The sequence below is a fragment of the Micropterus dolomieu genome, linkage group LG12 (genome assembly GCF_021292245.1).
Source record: "Micropterus dolomieu isolate WLL.071019.BEF.003 ecotype Adirondacks linkage group LG12, ASM2129224v1, whole genome shotgun sequence".
NCBI classification, from domain to species: domain Eukaryota; kingdom Metazoa; phylum Chordata; class Actinopteri; order Centrarchiformes; family Centrarchidae; genus Micropterus; species Micropterus dolomieu.
The window spans coordinates 20,090,179-20,112,198 of record NC_060161.1 but is presented as its reverse complement, the minus strand read 5'-3'; the positions used below and the strand labels follow the sequence as shown (position 1 = coordinate 20,112,198).

The 22,020-nt window shown below is 41.2% G+C and overlaps 3 protein-coding genes across 7 annotated transcripts; 1 reads left to right on the top strand and 2 right to left on the bottom strand.

Moving 5' to 3' along the window:
* Nucleotides 1-4,588: 4,588 nt before the first annotated feature.
* Nucleotides 4,589-11,447, bottom strand: mettl3 (methyltransferase like 3). Of its 2 annotated transcripts, XM_046065408.1 has the most exons (12): nt 11,205-11,447; nt 10,635-10,777; nt 9,042-9,232; nt 8,444-8,887; nt 8,150-8,325; nt 6,951-7,164; nt 6,646-6,833; nt 5,804-5,842; nt 5,551-5,659; nt 5,256-5,321; nt 5,021-5,133; nt 4,589-4,860 (listed from the first exon to the last, which is right to left on the bottom strand). In XM_046065408.1, the coding sequence occupies exons 2-12, from the start codon at nt 10,735-10,737 to the stop codon at nt 4,746-4,748; spliced, it is 1,758 nt and encodes a 585-aa protein (XP_045921364.1). In that variant the 5' UTR covers nt 10,738-10,777; nt 11,205-11,447; the 3' UTR covers nt 4,589-4,745. The 2 variants fall into 2 exon arrangements, with proteins under 2 accessions (XP_045921364.1, XP_045921363.1); XM_046065407.1 differs by having other exon boundaries at nt 10,635-11,446.
* Nucleotides 10,651-17,298, top strand: ttc5 (tetratricopeptide repeat domain 5). 2 transcript variants are annotated; one of them, XM_046065410.1, is made up of 10 exons: nt 10,651-10,743; nt 11,241-11,347; nt 12,879-13,011; nt 13,111-13,322; nt 13,742-13,892; nt 15,071-15,162; nt 15,252-15,455; nt 16,339-16,553; nt 16,660-16,804; nt 16,897-17,298. In XM_046065410.1, exons 2-10 carry the CDS (start codon nt 11,285-11,287, stop codon nt 17,014-17,016), a joined length of 1,335 nt encoding a protein of 444 aa, XP_045921366.1. In that variant the 5' UTR covers nt 10,651-10,743; nt 11,241-11,284; the 3' UTR covers nt 17,017-17,298. The 2 variants fall into 2 exon arrangements, with proteins under 2 accessions (XP_045921366.1, XP_045921365.1); XM_046065409.1 differs by lacking the exon at nt 10,651-10,743 and adding an exon at nt 10,926-11,040.
* Nucleotides 17,299-18,382: 1,084 nt separating this feature from the next.
* LOC123980526 (E3 ubiquitin-protein ligase CCNB1IP1) lies at nt 18,383-21,809 on the bottom strand. 3 transcript variants are annotated; one of them, XM_046064952.1, is made up of 5 exons: nt 21,670-21,809; nt 20,149-20,453; nt 19,907-20,053; nt 19,424-19,595; nt 18,383-18,721 (listed from the first exon to the last, which is right to left on the bottom strand). In XM_046064952.1, the coding sequence occupies exons 2-5, from the start codon at nt 20,449-20,451 to the stop codon at nt 18,561-18,563; spliced, it is 783 nt and encodes a 260-aa protein (XP_045920908.1). In that variant the 5' UTR covers nt 20,452-20,453; nt 21,670-21,809; the 3' UTR covers nt 18,383-18,560. The 3 variants fall into 3 exon arrangements, with proteins under 3 accessions (XP_045920908.1, XP_045920909.1, XP_045920910.1); XM_046064953.1 differs by lacking the exon at nt 21,670-21,809 and adding an exon at nt 21,309-21,426; XM_046064954.1 differs by lacking the exon at nt 21,670-21,809 and adding an exon at nt 21,367-21,389.
* Nucleotides 21,810-22,020: the final 211 nt, after the last annotated feature.

The window sequence follows — 22,020 nt, the reverse complement described above, 5'->3', positions numbered from 1 at the left end:
GCCAGGTTGCGGTGACAGATGGGCTAAAATTATATGTAGTTTGTGGATTGTGTTTCACAGACTGTCTGGCAACTTGAGTGATGTCAGACAAAACTTGGATCCGTGTATGACGATTATTCATAATAAAGTTTGAGGGCCATACAAATAACACGAGTTTCCTGAGAAAATCAACAAAGCTGGAGGGCCCCAGGAGACGGCCTTAAAATTTGTGAGATAAAAACAGGTGTGTTGCCAGGTATGGCAGAGAGTTTGACTGATGTTTGGAAATGGAGAATGTGCACAGGGGTCATGCTTGGCAAACACGTTTACAGTAAGTTGCTTAACTCTCCCACAAATGTTCCCGCAAACGTGCACAAACATGTACTCGAAATTATTAAAACCTCAAGCCAAAAGCCACAAGCTACTTTCGTGGCTTGTACAGTGCCACCGCTGACTGAACAAGTAAAACCGCATTATTCAGGTTTTGCACATGGCCCACATCAGCTGGCTGCAGGGTGGCGCCTTCAGTCTGAGGAAAGCATGAAGAGGAAAAGAACTCAAGGGAACAACTTCCTTCTCCTTTCTCACTTAGGTCTTCATTCTTTCCCCTTTCATCTTCATCTGCTCATCCCCATCCCATCCACCTAAATCTATGTCTTCTTCTAGCCCTCCTCTCTGTAGTCAATGTGGGTATTGTCTCTGTGCTTTCTGAGTATGTGTGTGCCATCTGAGGTTGTTTTTCTCCTCCAGGCTCCCAGGCTGCTGTGTGCTGCCAGATCCCCACAGCCAATCATAATCTGGGTCCAAAATTCCTCACCACTGACAATGGCCCTAATATTGTGTGTGTGTGGAACTGCTTTGCACATGTTTTTATTAAAAAAGAAAGTATGCTCGCTGAGTTATTAATACACAAAGGATTTATATTATAATGCAATAATAAAACTGGAAAAACATGCTCAGCCACTCCTGTACCTTTTCTCTTTCCTTCACAATGTGTGCTATAGGCTGTGAGTTCTCATTTCACAGGCAGAACCTCTGACCTATCCATAATGAATTCACTGTCTGTAAAAGTGATAAGGTTTCACAGCCACACCTGAGTGAAAATGAGGAGGGAGGTGCATTAGATGGTTAAGAAATGGAGGAGAATAGGGAGCTTTTTCAGTGTGAATGTACCCCAAAAATGAGAGACTGTGAGTTTTTCACTTAGTGGACACAAGCCTCCCTTCAGACTTGTCTATACTACAGTAGCTCCGTGACACTGCATATGTGCAAGCTGTCACGTCTTCATGAAATTGCCTCACTGAGTCAAGCAGCATGAGGATCCTGCAGTAAACAGTGAAAAAAGATGTTAACCAAACACTGTTTGGCACACTCCTGTGTGTTGCAATCACAGTTTACTGTTTGACACCAGATATCCAAATCTTTCCATCTGTGATTAATGAACAATGGGGCTTAGCGCTTTATCACATGACTGGGTTTTCTCATCGCACTTTGACTTAGACGCTGACTCTCTCTGTGGTCATTTTGAATCTCTCTGTATTTGCATTTCTTTGTCTTTGTTTTTAGTCTCTTTGGGGCCGTATTGTGTCTTATTTTGCATCCCTTTCTAGTTGTTTTGTGTCTCTTTGTACTAATCATTTGGCCCTGCCCCTAGATAATGTGACACATTTTTTGTTTTAATCTCATTTATAAAAAAATAAAGGATTGTTTTCAATGAAAGACTTTGATACGATCTTGTTGAAGAAACACTGGTATGTGCTCTCTACAAAATCATCCATCCCATCCTGTTATCAACAATTTATTACCTCCTGTCATAACGTGACCCAAGAGCTATTTTTGTTTTGTTTGTTTTTTATGATGGAAGGACTCTACAAATGGTTCATGTAGTGTTTTGCCTTTGTTCACTTGGGAGAAGAGTAATTGTTTATTAGGCTGTTTTTGTGGCTATTGATGTTCGATCATGTAAAAGTTATGCATACAAGTTTAGGTAATTTGGAGCGGAAACATTAAAGCTACACAACTCCTCTTTTATCCCCACAGCACAAATATAATAGAAACTGTTGAGAACCATCACATCCCTCTGCTCCATTTCAGCTGACCTGTTTCTTAACCTGATTAGACTAAAATAAATACCTTTTTTCACTCTGAGTAAATACAGCTCTGGCATGCGGCCTTGGCTTTATCTTATCATTCAGAGGTGCCACAGAAAGAGGGACAGTCCTCAGGGCAATTATGAATTTGAGTGAATTGTAGCTCAGTGAACTAGAAAGTACCTGCAGAAGTTATGGCCGTATATTAAGGGCAGATCTATGTCTAAATGGAAACCACAATTGCTGGTAAAACAATAGCTTTTCAGTTGAGGTATGCACGTGTCTGCCTGTTAGTCATAATTTGCTTACATCAGATGACCTCTATGTAAATCGGTTTGGTTGTCAGAAGAGGGCTTAACAATTTTTTGGCTGCCGTAGCCTGTTGACGTCCTGTCCTAGGATTAGGCAGTGTGCGGGATGACGATGATGGCACGGTACATACTGACAGATTGGTTTGTTGCTGGGACAATGTGCCGTTCAGTGATATTGTCAGCTTACATTAGGCTATCATGTCAGTGAAGTGCATGATCATAATTCCATTAAACTGTGACCTGGTGATGAGACAAGGAGCTGTCAGCGGGCCTGGGCACTCAGACCTGCTGTCAGTGTGAGAAGGCAGCTTAAATGGACCCTACAGGAGAAGTGAGCAACCTGGGGAACTTTGTATTATGCGTTTAACGCACTTCATATTTGAGAGAGTTTGTCACTGTTGCAGTTTGGGATAGCTTTACCTCCGTTTTGTCCCCATGCATTAAAAGGTCTATCATTTTGGGGGGGTGTTTTTTCCATATTTATGTCTTGTTCACTCTTCTGTCTCTATAGACGTCTCCGCCATGGGTGTGAAGATGCTGCAGTGTTTTCCTTTCTATAGACGTTGTAAAGAACGCTGCAAGAGCAGACAGATTCCCCCAGCAGCAGGTGAGGACTGTTAAAGAAATCAAACGTAGACCAAACAAAAAGATAAATAAAATGTAATTTCATGATAGTATGGCCTGACAACAACTGACTTTCTATCCCTGGCTTTACCCCTCAGTTTCCATTGAGGAGTCGAAGCCCCGTCTGTCCTCCACTGCATCATGGGGTAGCGACAGCGAAGGAGCAGGAGGCCTGAGTCGCGGCTCCCAGATATATTTCTCCACCAAGGCCAGGCTATCTTTTAGACACCAGCTGGACAGCAACATCAACGCAGTGGACGCCACCTACTGAGGAGGACAGAGGGCTGCAGAGGAGATAAATGGACTCCAGTGTCAAAGTTTTCCGTCTCTCATTGATGCTTGAAGGCCGTGGTGCAGACCCGGGAGCCTGATAGCTGAGCAAACGCATCTCCCGTCACCTATTAGATGTGATCAACAGTAGTTGTGCACAGCTCACGTATTAAGCCCACAATGAAGTCTCAATGACTAATCAGATTCAACAACGGACAGGGGAAAACAGACTGAAGCAGACTTGGTTTTTTTTAAGATGACAGAACTCTAAACAGAGGGGATCCACTGCACAGACGGACGTGATACTGATGAGAAGACAACAGAGAGACTTGTTTACAGCATTCACCACCAAAACGTGCATTACTTTTTTTCTTTTAAACTACATTTGTGGGAAAAACTGCTGATTTTTTATGTCATTTAATAATAATAATAGTGATGATGATGATGGCCCATGTGAAATAGCACTTGTTTCGCAAAGCAGGATGAGGCAGTTAACCTTCAAAATAAAATGACAAATCTCTCTGTCTAAACCTCATCATTAGCAGTCAACATAATTAGTGACTGAATCATGTTTCTAAACCTACTGTTGACATTTCATTTCATAACCAGGACTGAGTTTACTTTCTAATCCTGCTCTGTGACTAAACCACAGTACACTGCAAAACAGAAGTTTCATAGAAAGGCACTAACCCTAATCCTAGAATAAATGCAAAGGGGTCATGTTGACACTGTAGAATATTTGCAGACCAAGTTTGAGGACGCTGAGCAGCTGTTTGTGTTTTTTTGCCTCTAGTTAGTTCCTCTTTGGAAAGCATTAAGTAAACTGAGCTGCACAGGCATTTTGTCATGTTTGGCTCCTGCTCACTCTGGCTAATTTCTTCTCTTTAATACTTTTATATTAAAAAGAAAAAAATAAAACTCCTGGCTGCATTGTCCGATATTAAAATGTATGTTTTTTTTTTTTGTTTTTTTTTTTAAACAGAGCCTACTTGCAGATCTTTAGGGTGGACAGGGTTGTGTGTTTGCCTAAAATGAACAGATTTGAATGCATGCTCAGATCCCAAATGAATGACTGTGAAAAACCTGCTGAGATTTTAAACGTCAACGCTTGTCCTTTTGATGCAAAAATAATAATCAGCTATTCAAACCTACAGCATGTCAAAAGACAAGTAACAAAATAACAAAACATTTACATGGAAAATGTCTCCAGTGTTTTTGTTGACGGTGAATGTGAAGTTTTACTGTGTTAAATAGGGGGATCACATACAGTGACGTGCAGAGATGATGAAAACACTGCTCCAAAAGTAATTCCCATTAGTTCTTCACATGGTTTTAATCATTCTTAACCAAAATACAGACAATGCATCTTGTTAACAACATTTATTTAAGAAATTAGTTCACTGGTATAAAAAAAGGAAAAGAAAACAGTCTTTGAGAAACTTCTCCAAACCTGTGACCACTCATAAAGTCATCACTGCATGTTTTTGGGTTTGGAGATGACGCCATCTGGATAACGCTTCTTAAACCGCGCCACAACTTCAGGATCCAAGAGATGAATGCCATCGAGCTGGTTTCCAAGAGTTACCCTGGGACAAAAAAAGGTCAATCAATATGTGTAAAATTCAGAACAGTTACTTTGTCTGTAACTTAAAGCGTGATCGTTGTGGGTTGTTACGGCCACAAATGAATTTCACAGTGACCGAGGACACCATACCCCGAGGAATGTTTATAAGCAAATTAATTTACCAGTTGGGCTGGACGTTGTGGGGTCGACCGAAAAGCTCAATCTTCCTGGTGCCGGGCGAGAGTCTCTCTATCATGCCGTAGATCTCATCTGGTTTGTGACTGGTGGAACGGACCTGGAAGAGTGTGTTTGAAAAACAGTAGAGTCTGTTTCATATTACAGAAGTGACCTTTTTAGGCAGTGGAACGCATACAGGGGTTAATACAACAAAGTATGACAGAAGATATAATCATTTACCTCTGCCACAATGACGTCACAGTCCAAACCTCTGTTGAACCCCTGAGGGTTTCCCTTCACACCAACCTAAAGAGAAACAAATCACATAGTATGTTTCACATTTTAAATATTTATCTGTCACACTGTTAGCAGCTCAGCTGCTCCAAAACACCTTCTAGCTATGGGGCGGCCTCTCTAACTCCTGGAGTGAAGATCCCTCAAACTTCGAGCTCAGCAGGTTCATCCAAGCAGTACAGAGACATATTAAAATATATACTGTAAGATGGTATATAAAAACCGAGGCAAGCAAACCCACCAGACAGTGCTCCTTCCCGTGGTTCAGCCAATGGCCTGTCCTTCCCGTCCGGATGATTCTCTGAAGCTGGTTGGTTTTCACCCAAATGATTTCATCGACACGGTCGTAGCTGAGAGGGGAAAGTAAAGCAGGAAAGTAAAATTTAAAAAATTAACTAGGAAAATATATAAGAAATAAATAAATGTATAAGAAATAAAATGAGATGGTGTTCTAACAAAATGATGCTTTGATGGTATTTCAGAAGAAGACTTACCCCCAGAGACTGAGACACTCTCTGCCCAGCTCCATAGCCCTGTAAGAATAGAAGATGGGCAGATGATGAGTTTGAGTATTTCTAAATATGATAAATCCCACTAATGGTTAATTTGACTGGGCATGCTTTAACTTTTGTGTGTGTGTGTGTGTGTGTGTGTGTGTGTGTGTGTGTGTGTGTGTGTGTGTTGGGGGGGTAAAATGGGAACAGCGTACAGCTTTTACAGAGAGAATACTGTACAGAAAACAGACAATAAATACTAGTATACACAGCGGGACATTTTGTAGTTTATATAGTAGAGGTAAAAATGTTTGTTTTGGCTTGTCACTGAAAAAGTTAATTCAAGCGACAGGTTCTGTTTGTGTTTAGTTCACGGACATCTTGACATCGTAGGACACCAAGTCGTGGATGGATGCGAGGTTGCTGACCACCGACTGTATAAAAAAAGGGGACATAGTTGGCGTGACGTCATCCCTTGGTTTGTGGACTACCATTTTGACGAGTTTGGCATTTTGGCCGTTGCCATCTAGGTTTTCTGGAACCAGATGTGGCCATATTTTAGCTGAGGACATAAACTCATTACGAAAGTGTTTACTGAGAAAATAAATCAAGTGGGAAATAGAGTAATTTTCTCATAGACTTCTTTACAATCTTCACCTATTTCTGCAATCAGTGGAGTCGCCCCCTTACGGCCATTTCAAATAATACATGTACTTCCACACACTGCCTTCACTTTTCAGACCTTGACATTCGTGCTTGCTGTTGACCTCTTAAAACCGAATACTGCTCTGATGATGAAGAAGTAGGCCTCTTCTTGACACTGTTTGGATTGTTGTAGTTACCTGCCGGTGACCCACAGGAAGAGGAAGCCGTCATCTTGCAGGATAGGGATGTTGAGTTTTCTCATCTCGTCGTCAGTCAGTGTACCGTAGGGTAGCTCCATGTGGATGTCCCACGGAGGGTCGGCCATCACTACTGCAAACTTACCGAGGATGGATACGTCCAGGTAGCGGATATCACAGCAGATCCACTGCAAAGAAAAACACCCTCTTTAGATTTTAAAACCCACCATAGAACATCAACGTCCATCTGCCTCTCGCTCTGCTACCCCATCTTCTTTCCTCACCCCTCCACCTCTCTTCCTCACCTGTGAAGGGAACAGTTTCCCCACGTTGCTGTCAGCATCCCCCGAATGGAGTCCAAGCTCTGTGGTACCGGCCTGCGGCCCCAGCAGGCCCCCCTCGGCCTCTGGAGGGCTGTCGATCTCATAGTGGACGTATTTGCAGGTGTCCATGTGGAAACACGTGTTGAGAAAGGAGCAGTCGCCGAGGCTCTCGTCTGTGTGCTTGTTGATGATGCGACTGAATGAGAAAATATAATACAGCATCATAAACATGTGTAATGTAATTGTATTTTAACAGTTTCAGGTTTGAATAAAAACTAACTAAGCCAAACCACTTAACATTTTCTATTTTATCACAAGAGTTAAAATACAAGGGCAAATATAATAACCCTGCACACATTTCAGGCAAGTTTATTAAACCAGAGACACCCTCTATCCTTAGACAAGTGTTTCCCAACCTTTTTGTGACCCTACCTTAAAATGAAGTTTGTGACCTCTTCTGTTAGGTTGATTACCAATTTTTCAAAGGCTGAAGGGATAAAATAATCCAATATCATCCTATTGTAAGAAGTATTAAAAAGAAACTACATTTTATGTTGCAGAATATGTTTTTGATTCTTGCATACCTCATTATTCATCTTATGACCCCTAAGATTTATTGCAAGACCTCTATGGGGGCTCTCAAACTACCAGGTAGGGTCTACATTAACCACTACTGTAGACCATAATTTCAGATGAGGAGAAACTCCACAAATAACTTATTTTGAGACAAAACAAGAGCATCTTTCTTTTCCATTTGTTTGAAATGAAACTGATAATACTGCAGTAAGGCCTTTCTAAGTTTGAAATGTGGACCTTTATTTACATTATTAGCATTTGTAGAATTAGTAGTGTTTTTAAACCTTGATTATAGTGACCTCTGGAGGCCAAAGGGAGTTAAAAAATAAATATTTATATTTTCGGGGCAATTGTGCTTTCATTGGATGGGTGATAGTAGGGAGATGACAGGAAATGAGGAGGAAGACAGATGGGGAATGACATGCAACAATGTTCCCCCCCGTGAATGCAAATCAGGGGCACTGCAGTCCACGGTCTGTGCCATCACCCCTAAGCCACCAGGGTGCCCCGGTGTCATCAGATCTGACCTGTGCAGTCAGATTTCTGCTGTGAAATTTTATCGTTTACACAAATACAGACAAGAAAAGTTTTTAAACCATGCTGACCGGAAGTGTAACTTGGTGCACGGCTGAGGTGTGTCCCCAGAGCGTACACAGTCCTCTTTGGTCCCGTGGTCGCAAAACTCTTGGACCTGAGCTCGGCCGCGAGACCGGAACTTTTCCACGATGGACTGCTCCTTGGCTGTGCTGGCATTGAGCAGCTCCAGAATTTCTCTGCTCACCTAGAGCGTAAATAACGTTCACACCATCAGTAATCAAACATCGGATCTTTGCCGTTTCACATTTGTTCTGTGAGAGACGATAGAAGATATTGGTCATCAGCACCCTCATCCTTCTTACCTTCTTGCTCTGTTGCTCTTTGGTGGACTGTTGGTTCAGGAGGCTCTCTATCTCCATGTCCAAATGAGACGAAGGGCCTTTACTGCTCCTGCTCCCGCTCCCTGATGCGGAAGGCCCGGCCAGCTGCGAGGAGGAAGCCGCAGGTGTCAGAGAGGTGAAGGAAGTGTGCGGAGGAGAGGCAGAGCTCTGAAGTGAGGGCGGGAAGCCCGGAGTTCTTTTGTGTTGAGTTTGATCTTCCGCTTTTCTCTTTACTCCAGTCCGTTGGGCTCCAGCCCCAGAACCGATCATAGCCCACAGTTTTGTGTGGTCCACTGCCACCACGACTGAGGAGGAGGAATTGGCAGAGGAGGAGGCTGAGGTGGGCTGCCTGACCTCGATAAGCTCCTGAGCAGAGAATTTTAGCAGCAGACTCTGGATGCATCCATGAGTGACGGCTGTTTCAGACTGTGAGCGAGATTCAAACAGAGGAGACAGAATTTAAAAAGTAAAAATACAAAGTTGTAAATATGACCCAGCCGAGCTCAACGGAACATATTTGATTTTCCTTCTATAAAACTATTTACCACAAGCATTTCTGTGCTTAAGACAAAATACTCACACTGTTGAGATCGTTTGTGATGGCAAGGGAGTCCGTTGGCATGGGAAGGCTCAGATCAGACAGATAGGCCAGCAGCCTCTTCTCTAGTTCTGGGTCTGGTGGTTTTTCCGTCTCTTCCTGAGGGGGGAACGGCGCTGACGGAGCTGGGCTGTCACTCCTGGCCATGGATCCCTCTGTACTGCTTCCACCGTCTGACGAGAGGAGACAACAATGGTTAACTCCCTCATTTTGAAAAAGGTTTTTAATGTTAAAAAATTCTTCCAGATAATTTTGATCTTGATTTTGGCATTTGACACTGGCACACACGCTGGTGTCACGTTTCAGTCTCCCTGCATTAATGTCAAAGCACATGGAGATTATTAGATCATTGAACAGAAATGTTCCTTAAATATAAAGGACTTTCTGCTTTTATCTGATTAATACAAAGTTGACCATGTTTTATGGATAAAAACAATTTGCATGGAAGACATTATCTGGACTCTGATCAGGGTTTCCCACCATTTTATACACAAAATGGTTAACCAAACAATCAGAAAAATTATCGAAAGGTGTGAATAATTTCTAGTTGCAGCCCTAAAAATTATAACTATTGAAAACCATAAAAAATAACAACATACTATCACAACAGTTTTGAAAACCGATTAATCATTTTTCATTCTTTAAACAAAAAATGCCAGAAGTGTACTGGTTCTGACTTCTCAAATGTTTCAGCAAATTAATAATTGCTTTTTATAGTTTTGTTTGTTCTCTGTGATAGTATTGTGAATATATATTTCGGTATCTGCACTGGGTTCCACCAGCTATGTGTAAGTTCTCTCCTAAATTATCTAGTAGTTTTATTAGGGCGTAAAGCCTCTAGTGTCGGCTTTACGCCCTAATAAAACTACTAGAGTGAGTTTGTAACTAAATCAGCTGCTAAAATCTGGCTGGCATGGGGCAAGTGTAACTATTTAGTTGTTATGTACAGTTATGCTGTAACTTATCTCAGTGGTGTAGCCATTTTAGAAATGCATAACACAGCTTAGTATTAATGTATTTTATAAATAGGTTATGTTTGAACTTACACACAGCTGGTGGAACAGGCTGATGTTAGTCAAACAAAACAACCAATTTGAAGAAGATGAACTTGGGCTCTGGGAAATTATGATGGCATGGGACTTATTTCCTTACATTTTACATCTACTACAACAATAGAATTAAAGTAATTAGTTTTACAGCCTTGCCACTACAAATTCTAACTATCAAATAGCAAGAACACGTTGGAAGTTTCCTAGTTAACCAAACTATCAACTTATCTTAATTTTATAAAACATAACTTGGAACCGTGACAGTAGCCACTTATAATATTATATAATATTTATGAGCCATTCAGCAGTTGCCAACTAATCATTTGGCAATAATAAAGTTTGACAGCTGACAGATTGCTGTTTTTGTTTAGTTAAAAATCTCAACCCTTGCTGGTAAAAGCAGAACATTTAACTGACAGGTGTTTTCATTCTTGACACCGTATGGACTCAATAATTAACAGATTAATTGGATGAATACTACATAACATACATAACAACAATAACAATGGCTGGTGCCCGCTCTTACCCGCGGACAGCTGTGCGGGGTCTTTCCGCCGCCGCTGCAGCCTCTCCCGCAGAGAGTCCAGCTGCTTCTTGTGCGCCTGGATGTTGCTCCATGTGTCCGACATGACGAGGTGGATTCAACAACAGCACCGACACCGGTTCACACTAAACAGTATTTAGACAAAAGTTGAAGTCTTTACGCCTTCTTAGGAGCAACGAATGTATGGTACACGTCAGAAAAAGTGCCGGGCAAGCATCTTGGTTAAGGATTGAAAGTTCCGGCTGACTGGTGCTTTGTAAACGAAGGATACTGGCTGGTTGTGTTATCTGAAATAAATAAAGTATCCTACTTTGATTAGATTGTTCTGAAAGCTGTATTTTAGGAACGAAAGCTACGGAATAAAAGTATCTCTGGAGTCTGGTAAATGGTAAAGAGCTTGTTTAAGAGATACATTTTTGGGTACGGACACTTCCGGCGACACTGAAATTAAAAGCCTGTTTCCTGTGTGCTTAAATTAATTGCTGTAGTGCCGTGTCAGAAAATAAATAACTGCTTTCTACCACAATAGTAACATTAAATTAGATTAAATACTCATTTTGTAACGTGGTGCATTTATCTCCTCTCCAGCGGCTCCTCTTCCAGCTACCAATCTGTTGCTGCTCTGAGCAAAGATGGCGGAGGACGAGAAGAGTGGTGAGCCAGTGAAAGACAAGAACGAACTGCAAATTATGAAGGTACTTATTCTCATTTACACCACACGCATATTTAGTGTGTGAGACTTCGTGTTTTGTTGTCTCCTCGTGAGGTTAGTGTCGTGTTTCGTCTTAGTTTGGTCTCTGGACATCTCCTGAAAGACTCGTTACTATAACAACTGTCAGGCTAACACAGACCTCTCTTTGTGTTCAGCCTTAATGTCTCGTATAGTGTGACATATTTGTGTGCCACCTCTCTTGTTTTATTTGTAGAATAACCTCGTTCTTTTGCATTTTGCCACTCTAGACTGCCTAATTACAGAGTGACTTTAAATATGCATGCTTTGTGTCCTACATCTTGCTGAGTCACCAGATTGTCATTTCGCCTGCAGACCTGTTAAAGCACCGAGCATGAGCACAAGTGATGCTCTCTGAAGCAAATATGTTGGTTTTTTTCTTTTTTTTTTTTTCTTTTTTTTTTTTTTTTTTTACATCTTAACCATCCTTTATCGGAATCGTATACAATTTTTAAAATACAGTATAAATGCAGGGTTTTTAGAAATCATCAAGATAAATCGTTGACTTGTTTTCTTACAATGGTGAAATGTATTCTGTTACTGTTTTCACAGGATGCTCCAGCAGTTAGTATTGCACTTCCTTAATAAAGCTGGACCAAGTCAAAGCAACAGAGGCTTTAATATCCTCACTTGTAGGATGGGTCATGCACCAATAAACACTGGATCCTACAATTCCCATAATGCAACTCTGCAGCTTCTTTTATAAGACCCTCTCTTGTCTGGCAAATGCCCTCTTCTTTTAGAAGCCACGTTCCCAGACTCATGTCCACATTATCACGATGAGTTTTAACAGGCTGAGTAGTGCTCGTTGTGACGGGTAAACTGATCTTGATGAGGCGTAAACTCTAACCCTAACTTCATCTTTAATTAAAGAGACAAAGTGGAAACGCAGCTTTTAGTGTTTAAGGTCCTCGTCTATGGAATAGCGTGCCAGAGGAGCTACAAGTGTCTCAATCAGTTTCAAAAGAAATCTTTTACTTTTTTTATCACTTCCCTAACCCTCTTTTAGCTTGCTTTATCTTATGACTCTGTTATGCCACCATATTGTTTATTGTGTCCTTACCCCTGTCTCCTTCTGTCGTAATGATTTTGTTGCTTGTGATTTTAATCTTTTGTTTGATCTGTTCTTTAAGTACACATCTGTACCTGCATTCAAGCATGAAAGGTGCTGTATAAATAAAGATTGATTGATTGAAATGTTAAACAGTGGCTGCTAGATAGTTTTCATATATATCAATGTACTGTTTTATGCTTTACATTTCTAATTTACAGATGTTTGCAATTTCGGTTTCCTCTCAGTGTCTTCTTTTGTTTTGTTTAGAGTGTCAAATATTTCTTTGGTCAGACATGTTTTCACCAACTTAGTATTGTGCCACAGGCAGATTTAGCTGTAAGAAGTGTGCCTTTGGTCTATTTTTAAATTTTCGCCTCCTTTTTTTTTTTTTTTTTTTTTTTTCAACATCCCACCCTCCCCTCCTTCTCCATGCCCGTTACAGGAGCTTGTGGATGAACTGTATAATTTCCGAGATTGCTATTTTGAGACTCACAGTGTGGCGGAAGCTGGGAGGAAACAAAGCGATGTCACGCAGGAAATAGAAAAGACTCTTAAGAAGCTGGAGGAGAAAGAAGGTGAGCGGTCGTCTTTGCACAACAGCACTCCAGTCTTCAGTTTGCAGACTATGATTCTCACCTGCTTCTGTCTCTGTGTTTACGGATTTCCCCATATAGATCAATTCAAACACAAAGCAGAGTTTCTGCTGCATAAGGGCAGGTGTCTGAACGTAGCTCCTGACTTCAGTGCCGTAGCAGAAGAGTGCCTTTCCCGTGCTGTGAAACTGGAGCCTGGCCTGGTCGAGGGCTGGAACACATTAGGCGAGCAGTACTGGAAAAAAGGAGACCTGATTGCTGCCAAGAACTGCTTCACTGGAGCCTTGCAACAGGTGCAGAAAGCACAGAGAGATGTTTTAAACCCAGTGAAGCTTTGTTTTCCATGGCTTTACACATAACAAGACAAAATTCAAGCATCACATTACTAGATATGCAGGAACACACAGTTTATTGTAATAGAGTGCTTCCATTAGAAAATGTAAACAACAGATCCAAATGGTCTCTTTTGTAAAGTATTTGTTTTGAGAGATACAACCTGTGTGTAAACTTCAGAGAAACTGTCGCCGTCTGGTTTCAGTGATGGAAACGTTATTTTGTTTAAATAAATAAAAAAACTAAAAAACTCTGGGACTATACTTAATGAATTTACAGGTCTTCTCTGAATGAATCACTGAAAACTCTTTCATTCCATCGCTCCACGCTAGGTTTCCTTTCACTCATCTGTCTTGTGCTTTATCTTTCATGCCTGCAGAGCAAAAACAAAGTGTCTCTACGCAACCTGTCTATGGTGCTGAGACAGCTGCCAGCAGTGGACAGCGACGCCCATAGTAAGCAGGTGATGGAGAGTGTGGACATGGCGCGGCAGGCTGTCCAGCTGGATGTCACAGACGGGACGTCGTGGTGTGAGTAGAGCGTCTGGGTACTTAATAAGCAAAGAATATGATGAAGTGGTGGTACTCCTTTTTTCTTTCTGCATGAGGGCGCAGTTATTCAGATCCAGAGTGATTGTACGAATTATGTGCAGACCTAATATGGAAGTATATTGACGACAAAAGATTTGATCTTTGGGAGTGCACAGGCGCAGATTTCACTTTTGGCAGTCTGAATCCCTTGAGAGCAAACTTAAACCTAGAACTGAGAGTCAGCTGTTCAATTTGATAGGAAATGAAGGGCCCTCCTGTCACACCCCTTTTTCACCCACCAAATGCCGACAAAGAACAGCATTTGGTGTCTGTATTATCTTAAAAGTTAAAATGCATTGACACTAAATGATAAAAATCACATTCAGTATGTCGGCATTGTTTTTAAGCCATTATGAGTAATTTTGAGATTGATTCAAAAGTAGTCACTATCTATAGGCTGGATCACAGAGGCAGTGTAAGCTTCATGTTAACTTTTTTTCTTTTCATAAATAATATTAACAGAGAAAATTATTGGAACCATTGTGAGAAAAACATTTTATGAATGAGGCTCATTGTCACGGCCGAACATAATGCTGCCCTCAGAAGTCTAATGAGCCTGATCTGGGGTTGTTGGGTTTGCTGTGTTCTGATGTGACTCCATGTGGGATTCAAAGAATTAATGGTTAAAACAAATAATGATAAAATGAATGGGCTGTGGCTGTATTCAGAATGACCGCATTTTCGTAACAGAAATGGTGCAATTCCGACATACCGGTATGAATAAATCAGGCGATGGTAAAAGGCTCCGTCAGATTGCAAGCATTTGGCTGAACTTCAGTCTACAGCGCAGATACACATGCCCCAAAATGATTTCAATTGTTGGCTAAACTAAAAGACCTATAGGAATATATTATAGTGTCCTAAACATTCATAAGGTCTCCAATGGCAGCTTCCAGAGGAGCAATATATTCTAAAGCTTTTTTACTTGTACATATTTTTATAAAGACCCCGATGTACGAATGTGGGTGTGTGTTCTCACAAATCGGTGCCTGTGGCGCCGTCAGATGTTTAATTGGAGACTAAGTAGCACTCAGAATTAGTTTTGTGCTCTCTAAAATCCATGACCATCACTATCCTTCCATATCCTGAGATTGTATTTTATGTTATTGTTTTTACAGATATCCTGGGAAATGCTTATGTGTCCCTGTTTTTCACGTGTGGACAGAATCCACAGTTGTCTCAACAAGCTCTAAGTGCCTATGCACAATCTGTGAGTACTGAACACTGAACATGTTAAAATCTACCAGCACAAACTGCACTGTTGTACTAATGTTTTACTGCTCTCTTGTGCTTGTGTAGGAGAAAGTGGACAAGGCGGCCTCTTGTTACCCGGAGCTGCATTTCAACCGATCCACTCTGTTCCAGTATGAGGAGATGTTTGGGTCTGCGCTTGCTGGCTACAGCCGAGCCGCGGCGCTCGACCCGGGCTGGGAGGAGCCTCCAGAGAAAGAGAAGCAGCTGCTGGAGTATCTGAAGAAAGTCACAGAGCTCATACAGAACAAGGTAGGGAGTGTTGCTCATTCTCATCACATCAGTTTAGAAACCATTTACAAATCAAAATGTATCATAACATTCAGCAATTTAGTTTTTAGGCACTACAACTACTGATGTGTCTGTCAGGACGGTTATTTTATTGAGTAACTGATTGTTTGGTCTTCCTGTCACATCCCATCACAAGTTTCCAGAGCCTAAGGGGACGTCTTCACATGTCTTCTTTTGTCAGATCAGCAGTTTAAAACCCTAAGATATTTATATCACTGTTGCAGAAGAATAAGGAAATACTCACATTTGATCATGTTCTCTGGCTGTCATATTCAGCTTCCAATATTTCTTTGGTCAGATAATAATGCCTGTCTCCATCTTGATAAAGGTTGGTGGACAGTCAGACGATAGAAATGAGGAAAGGACTTTAGGACTGACTATTCGTTTTGTCACGCAATCATTATTTAGCTCTAGTAGAATTTTAATTTCTTGGCAACAAAACCAGAGTTTAAGAAAGACATAATAAACTTTACTGAAAATTCCGTTTCCTGATGTAATGAAGAAATAATTCAAATAAAAGAGCAAATTGTTTGAAGGGGGAAGAGGGAATGTATAATTAATGAAATAATAAATGAAAGAAGCTGGAAGAATTTGTTATTAAATAAATGAATACGCCTGAACTTGTTTAATAGAAAGAAATATGTTTTAAGGTGTGTGTGTGTGTGTGTGTGTGTGTGTGTTTGTGTTGTACTTTGACCTCAGTGCTATAAAATGTCACCTTGAGCCTGTTTGCTTACATTGTCATAAATATCAACAAGATGTTAAAACGATTAAACTTTTCACCACAAGGTGGCAGCAACATCTCTGGTTTTGCTCCCAACCTTCAGTGTCTCCATCTCTGCAGGGGAAGGTGAAGGCGCGTCGGTTACGGACGATGCTCTCTAACCTCAACACGTCGGCCTTGGGTCCCTGCGCCTCTCCTCATTTCCGCTCCCCAACCGGCCGCGTAGGCAGCCTGGAGCCTCGAACTCTTTCCTCCCTCACACACGGTCACAACACCGGGGTGGCCGCCCTGGGCAAGGTGGTGTTCAGTCTGGCCTCTGAGGGTCGCATGGCTTTGTGAGTGCAGCCTATTTTCATGAAGAGTGCATTTATCCACATGTTTTTTGCTGTGGGGAAATAAAGTGGTAAAATCATCAAACACTTTCTTTTTATTTTTCTCCAGCACGTTTGGCATGGTGGACAGCGAGGAGACCTGTATAGTGGTGATGGTGTACAACACGGCAGACAGCTGGGGCGTCCTGATAGGAGACACCGTAGTCATTCCTGAACCTCAGCTCAAACGAAACAGTATAACGCATAAAGATGAGGTGGGGGGGTGTGTGTGTGTGTGTGTGTGTCAAAACGTATACAATTACATCTTTGTCAATGGTCTGACTTTTATATTTCCTCTCTTCGGCAGTCATTTGACTTCAGAAGTATACGAGTGGACTCGCCTCTGCTCCTCATTGTCAACGGCAAGAAACAAAACGTCCAAAGTCAGATTGCTGCGTCTGTCAGCTACAAGCCCCAGAGCGAATGAGCTGAACAAGAAGCGAAGAGGACCAATTAATAATGAACGTTTTTGAGAGTTTCCGATGTTTGTGCCTATTGTATGTGTTGTTCTGTAAATAGGTCGCACCCTGTTACTTTGTCTTTAGAAACACTTTGTTTATATTTATAAATATTTCTTTTGTTTTTGTATTCTGTTGTTGTGCAGACAACAATGAGTTGTTTTAGTAAATGAATGAACCTGTGATAATGAGGATGTGATGTCAGAATGGTGACTTAAGTTTACCCTGAAAGAAATCCTTTTTATCGTAAACACATTGTTCGAGTCGTGTCTTAAAACAGGGGGTCATGGGGCCACCTGGCGCTGTTTGAAATGTACTAAAATGGTATTTCATTCACTTTTCACAGCAGATATTTTGAGCGAGCTAAACTGATCATCCATTTTTCTATTATTTGTGTCTACTGTGACATGTCAAAATATCTTCTGTGAAAACTACGTTGACTGTCTAGTGTCACTCATCATAGATAGTTCAAAGACGCTTATTGTTGCGGTCGTATTGGCCCGTTTGAAAGCTTCTTTGTTTGTTTGTTATACAGTGAAAAACTTCCTGTTAGACACAATAAGGACCTTGATGGGTCTACTTAATATTTCCAACTGGAGCGCAGGTGGCTCAGTCAGTGGAGTGCCCACCCCAAGTGCAAGGCTGAGTCCTTATAGCTGTAGCCGCAGGTGTGATTCCAGCCAGGGGCCCCTTGCAGCACGGCGTCCCTCCTCTCTCTCCCCCTCACTTCCTCTCTCTGTCCTATCCAAAAAAAGGCTAAAAAGCCTATATCTATCTATATCTAGATAGAGAGAGATAGATATAGATAGATATAGATAGATATATAGAGATAGATATATATAGATATAGATATAAATATATATAGATAGATAGATAGATATAGATATATATTCCAATCAACAAACAACCACTCGGTCAGGTTCAACACCGCAAGTCAATGACACCACCTGTTATTCATTCTGTATTTTTTCATTTTTTGCTCCCCACAAAAGCCATCCATTCTTTGTTTAGGTTACGGTTAGACTAACCCTTACCCAAACCCCCCCTTAACTTCTTATACTTTTCATATATATATATATTAATCACACATGAAAATACTAAAACCAACCCGGTGGAGTCTGCCTGATTACATTAATTACTTCAAATCTATGGGGGTTTTTTTATTTTAAATTAAACAGGTGAAGCATAAACTCTTATTTTTGGTAAATCTGAGACAAGCTACATTAACAGAGAAGACTTTGTCTGTGTTCTGCGTAAAAGTTTTGAAGTTCTATTTACACAGTCCAAGTACACAAACACGTGCTTAGGTAGAGACTGTATCTAAAACGTGAAAAGTGGATTTCAGTCCAATATTTATTAATAGTCAGAAACACATTTATAGTTCAAAATGACAATACACACTACAATAAAGCACTGCCAGCTGCACTAATACTAAAACAACAGAACATTTTGTAAACATATAAATGAATAGTTAAGTTAATGAGCCACAGTCACTATGAAAACTGTTCCTGTCTCAGTGCCTCAAGGTTCGGCCTCTCTCCCTGGCGGGTGAGCTGTACTGGAAGAAGGTCTGGGCTCCGTCGGCCTCCAGGCCGGAGAACAATCTGCTGTCCCCATCGTGGCCCACAGAGAGGAACTGAGGGCTTCTCCTGGGAGTTGCCTGCTGAGGCGCCCCTGGGTGACACACAGGACATTGACGGATGTCTGTCATTGTTATACTGAGTGAAATTCCCTTACATAGACAATCAGCTCATTACTCCCACTGATGACCACTTCTTGACATCATGCCTATAGCTGTGACTCCCTCTGTGCCATTTAACATTACTCTCTCTGTGCTTCCTAACTACTCTCAATCAGCGCGGCCACAACACGACAACCGATTTAATGACAGCATTCACCTCTCAGGCAGAAACGGACAAACACGTTATTTAACTTTTTCTTTATGAAATGAAAGTGATGGTCAGTATTTTCATTATAGGTTCATCTGTGGCCTAATTAATCAATCAAGTTGTCCTTTGGATTATAAAATGTCAGAAAATTGTGAAACTAAATGCCCATTGCAGTTTCCCAGAGCATAAGGTGACCTCTTGAAATTGTTTTGTCCGACCAACAGTCCAAAATTCAAAGGTACATTTTTGTTTAATAAATTCCTGGGAAAAAAAGTTTAAAGTGTTTAAAAGATTTTCCAATACTAACCACTGTAAATAGAAAAATATATATATATAATACTTCCTACTCATGATTTTCCTTGTTTATAAAGAGCAAGTTTCAAAACATTGGTGTATATGGAAGGACAGAATTTGTGCCTACGCTCACCTCAAATGTCCTGTTAAAGAGTGTAAAGGCATTAATCTAAGTTCAAATTGTTGTTTTTACCAGTGTTGAAGCTGCGATGTGGCTGGGGCAGCGTGTCTCTGTCCCCCACACCCACCACCATGTTGCGCAGCCTCAGAGAGTCGTACAGCCCCTGCAGTTTCTGGTACTGCCTGTTCCTCTCCATCAGCCTCTCCGACATCTCGCTGTACTTCCTTTTATACTCATCCATCACCTGAAGGAAACAAGGTTTTATACATTTCTATATATTCTTCTGAACTTATATGTTTCAGCTTTCTGAATCAACTAAAATCACTGTGTGCTCCTAAAAGTTAAGGTTTGAAGATCATGAGCACAGATGAGGAAAAAAAGAGGCAGAGATAATGAAAATGGTCCTTTTGTACAATCTTATCTCGGGTGTAGCTCATTACAGTATGGCAACGGCAGGTCAGAGGACATGTTGAGTTATTTTTACCCAAAGTGGACTAACCCAATTAATTTTGTTAGGGGCTCATTTAAAATGTGACGTAATAAATTGTGGTTTACTTTCTTCAGGGAGGCGATTTCCCCCCTCATGGCGGAGAGCTCCAGTTCTCTGCTCTGGTTCTGCTGGGTCAACACCTTTTCCATCTGCTTCAGCTGTGCCTCTGCCTGTGACAGACTGTACTCTTGATACATACGCTCTTGATGGACCTGTTTACAAAGAGGGGAAAAGAGAAGATGTTACAAGAATCGCAGATTCAGAGTTATACTATGTTCATATACATACAGACCAAAAGATATTTTACCTGATAGCTCCAGAAGGCCATAGCACGGGCACTGATGTCCAGAACTACGTCTGGTCGCAGACCTGCCAGCACCATGGCTTTGTACTCCTCAGAGGGCGACAGCTCCATCCTCATAATGTCCAGCTTCCCAGACAGAGCAGAGGAGCAGGCTGGGCAGATGGCGGGGGAACGGCTGAACTCACCAGACCCGTGCTGATCGCAGAAAACATGTGAGCAAGCTGTGACCCAGGCGAAGCCGCTCAGCTTGGTCCGACACTTTGGCATGTTACACAGGAGTGTGTCATCGCAGAGAGACATGGCCATGACTGTGGAAAGCACAGTAACATTTCAGTAATGGAGATCAGCGCAGTCATCAACTGAGGGTTCGATAAAGCAATCACACACATTGAGTTTGAAGGACCTTAACCATATCAAGGTAAAGCAAATTTAAATATCAATTTGGGACCATGCCTATAAACTGGCATCCTTTGGCAGTGCCACGCCTCTGTGTGGAGTTATCACACTCTGTTTAACATCAACTTTTAAGAGGTTTTAAGAATTCATGGACCTGTGTGGTGAAATTTGGGGATTTGAAACACCAGTTGGGGCTAAAATTCTGTAATGTTGTGTCTGAATAACTGAATTGAAGTCTTACTGTTGGCTGAGACATTATATCGGTCACTGTCGGGACTTTCGTAGAGACAATATTATGGCTCCACAGCTTATAAAACAAACAAATACAGAATAAACACTAGGCTATCTCTGCCTTTCAGTCTTCTGTAATTGAGAGCAGGAGCAAACATACATTTAAATGCCTTATTCGTTACATTATTCAAGACCACCCACTGGTTGTCAAAAACATTCAGTTTTACTTTCTGTAGGTGTGCTGTTAACAAGTCAAGTTAATAAACCCACTTCAAATAACCTCTATAATTATAATAAGTTGTACTGGGAATTTGTTTTACCAACTTCTTAACTAACTTTAAAAAGTTTAGGTTTCATAGCTGAACGTTACATCATCTGCCGTTAACCTGACTGCTGTTAGCATTAGCAGGCTAGCAGGTAAAGTATTGAGCTCCGGCTGAACGTTTATGTCCTCTTTCTGTTCAGCGGCTGCTTTTTGGAGCAATAAACTACTTTGACTTTTAAAAGTATATTTTCTATAAAACGTAAACAGATACCTGAACTTTAACGGGACAACGCCGGTATTTTTACTGTTAATTTCGGGGAGACACACACCCTTCACCAGGTAACAGCAGGTGACGTAACCTGAATACTGTGATCTGATTGGCTGATTGCAACTGAATCTCTCCACAGTTAAATCTGAAAACATTTCCTGCAGGTGTTTTACAATTTATCTTCAACATGTTTTAAGGCTTTATAGGCTCGATTTGAGACATGTTCAGGACAAAGAGAGAAATCAAGGTTTTTTTCTCTGGAACTACTTTTGGTAGGCTATACCCTCCTTTATACAATGAATAATAATAATAAAGAGTATTTTTATAATGTGGCATTGTTACTAAAGAGTCTTTCTCCACTTACCTACTGAATATGGCACTTAAAGCACCCTGGACTTTGACTTGACATGAAAATTTGTATATATATTTTCCAGGTGATGCTATGAGCCTGCATGAAGTCAGAGACTTCATTGAGCAGCCCTTTAGACAAACATGGGAGTTATATCCCCCTAATCAAATAATGCCCTTCTTTCTCCTCTGGTGTATATAGGCCTATATGTAAAACGTGAGACACCTTCTTAAATATGCCCGCCCCCCTCCTTCCACTTCTCTCTCTCTCTCTCTGTCTCTCTCTCTTTTTCTCTTTTATCCTTTTCTCCACGTGGTACAGGAGTAAAGGCGGGGGGTGAAAGAGGGGCATTGTGCTGTGCAGCAG

Excerpts from the sequence above, each read along its gene's own strand:
- mettl3 (XM_046065408.1), bottom strand. The coding sequence starts at position 10,737 with ATGTCGGACACATGGAGCAACATCCAGGCGCACAAGAAGCAGCTGGAC. Across the intron at positions 5,322-5,550 it reads ACGGGAAGGAGCACTGTCTG|GTTGGTGTGAAGGGAAACCC; the intron begins GTGGGTTTGCTT and ends GTTTCTCTTTAG. Across the intron at positions 5,134-5,255 it reads GTGACGTCATTGTGGCAGAG|GTCCGTTCCACCAGTCACAA; the intron begins GTAAATGATTAT and ends ACACTCTTCCAG.
- ttc5 (XM_046065410.1), top strand. The coding sequence starts at position 11,285 with ATGGCGGAGGACGAGAAGAGTGGTGAGCCAGTGAAAGACAAGAACGAA. Across the intron at positions 13,012-13,110 it reads GAAGCTGGAGGAGAAAGAAG|ATCAATTCAAACACAAAGCA; the intron begins GTGAGCGGTCGT and ends TTCCCCATATAG. Across the intron at positions 16,805-16,896 it reads GTATAACGCATAAAGATGAG|TCATTTGACTTCAGAAGTAT; the intron begins GTGGGGGGGTGT and ends TCTCTTCGGCAG.
- LOC123980526 (XM_046064952.1), bottom strand. The coding sequence starts at position 20,451 with ATGGCCATGTCTCTCTGCGATGACACACTCCTGTGTAACATGCCAAAG. Across the intron at positions 20,054-20,148 it reads TGGCCTTCTGGAGCTATCAG|GTCCATCAAGAGCGTATGTA; the intron begins GTAAAATATCTT and ends CTTTGTAAACAG. Across the intron at positions 19,596-19,906 it reads AAATCGCCTCCCTGAAGAAA|GTGATGGATGAGTATAAAAG; the intron begins GTAAACCACAAT and ends TGTTTCCTTCAG.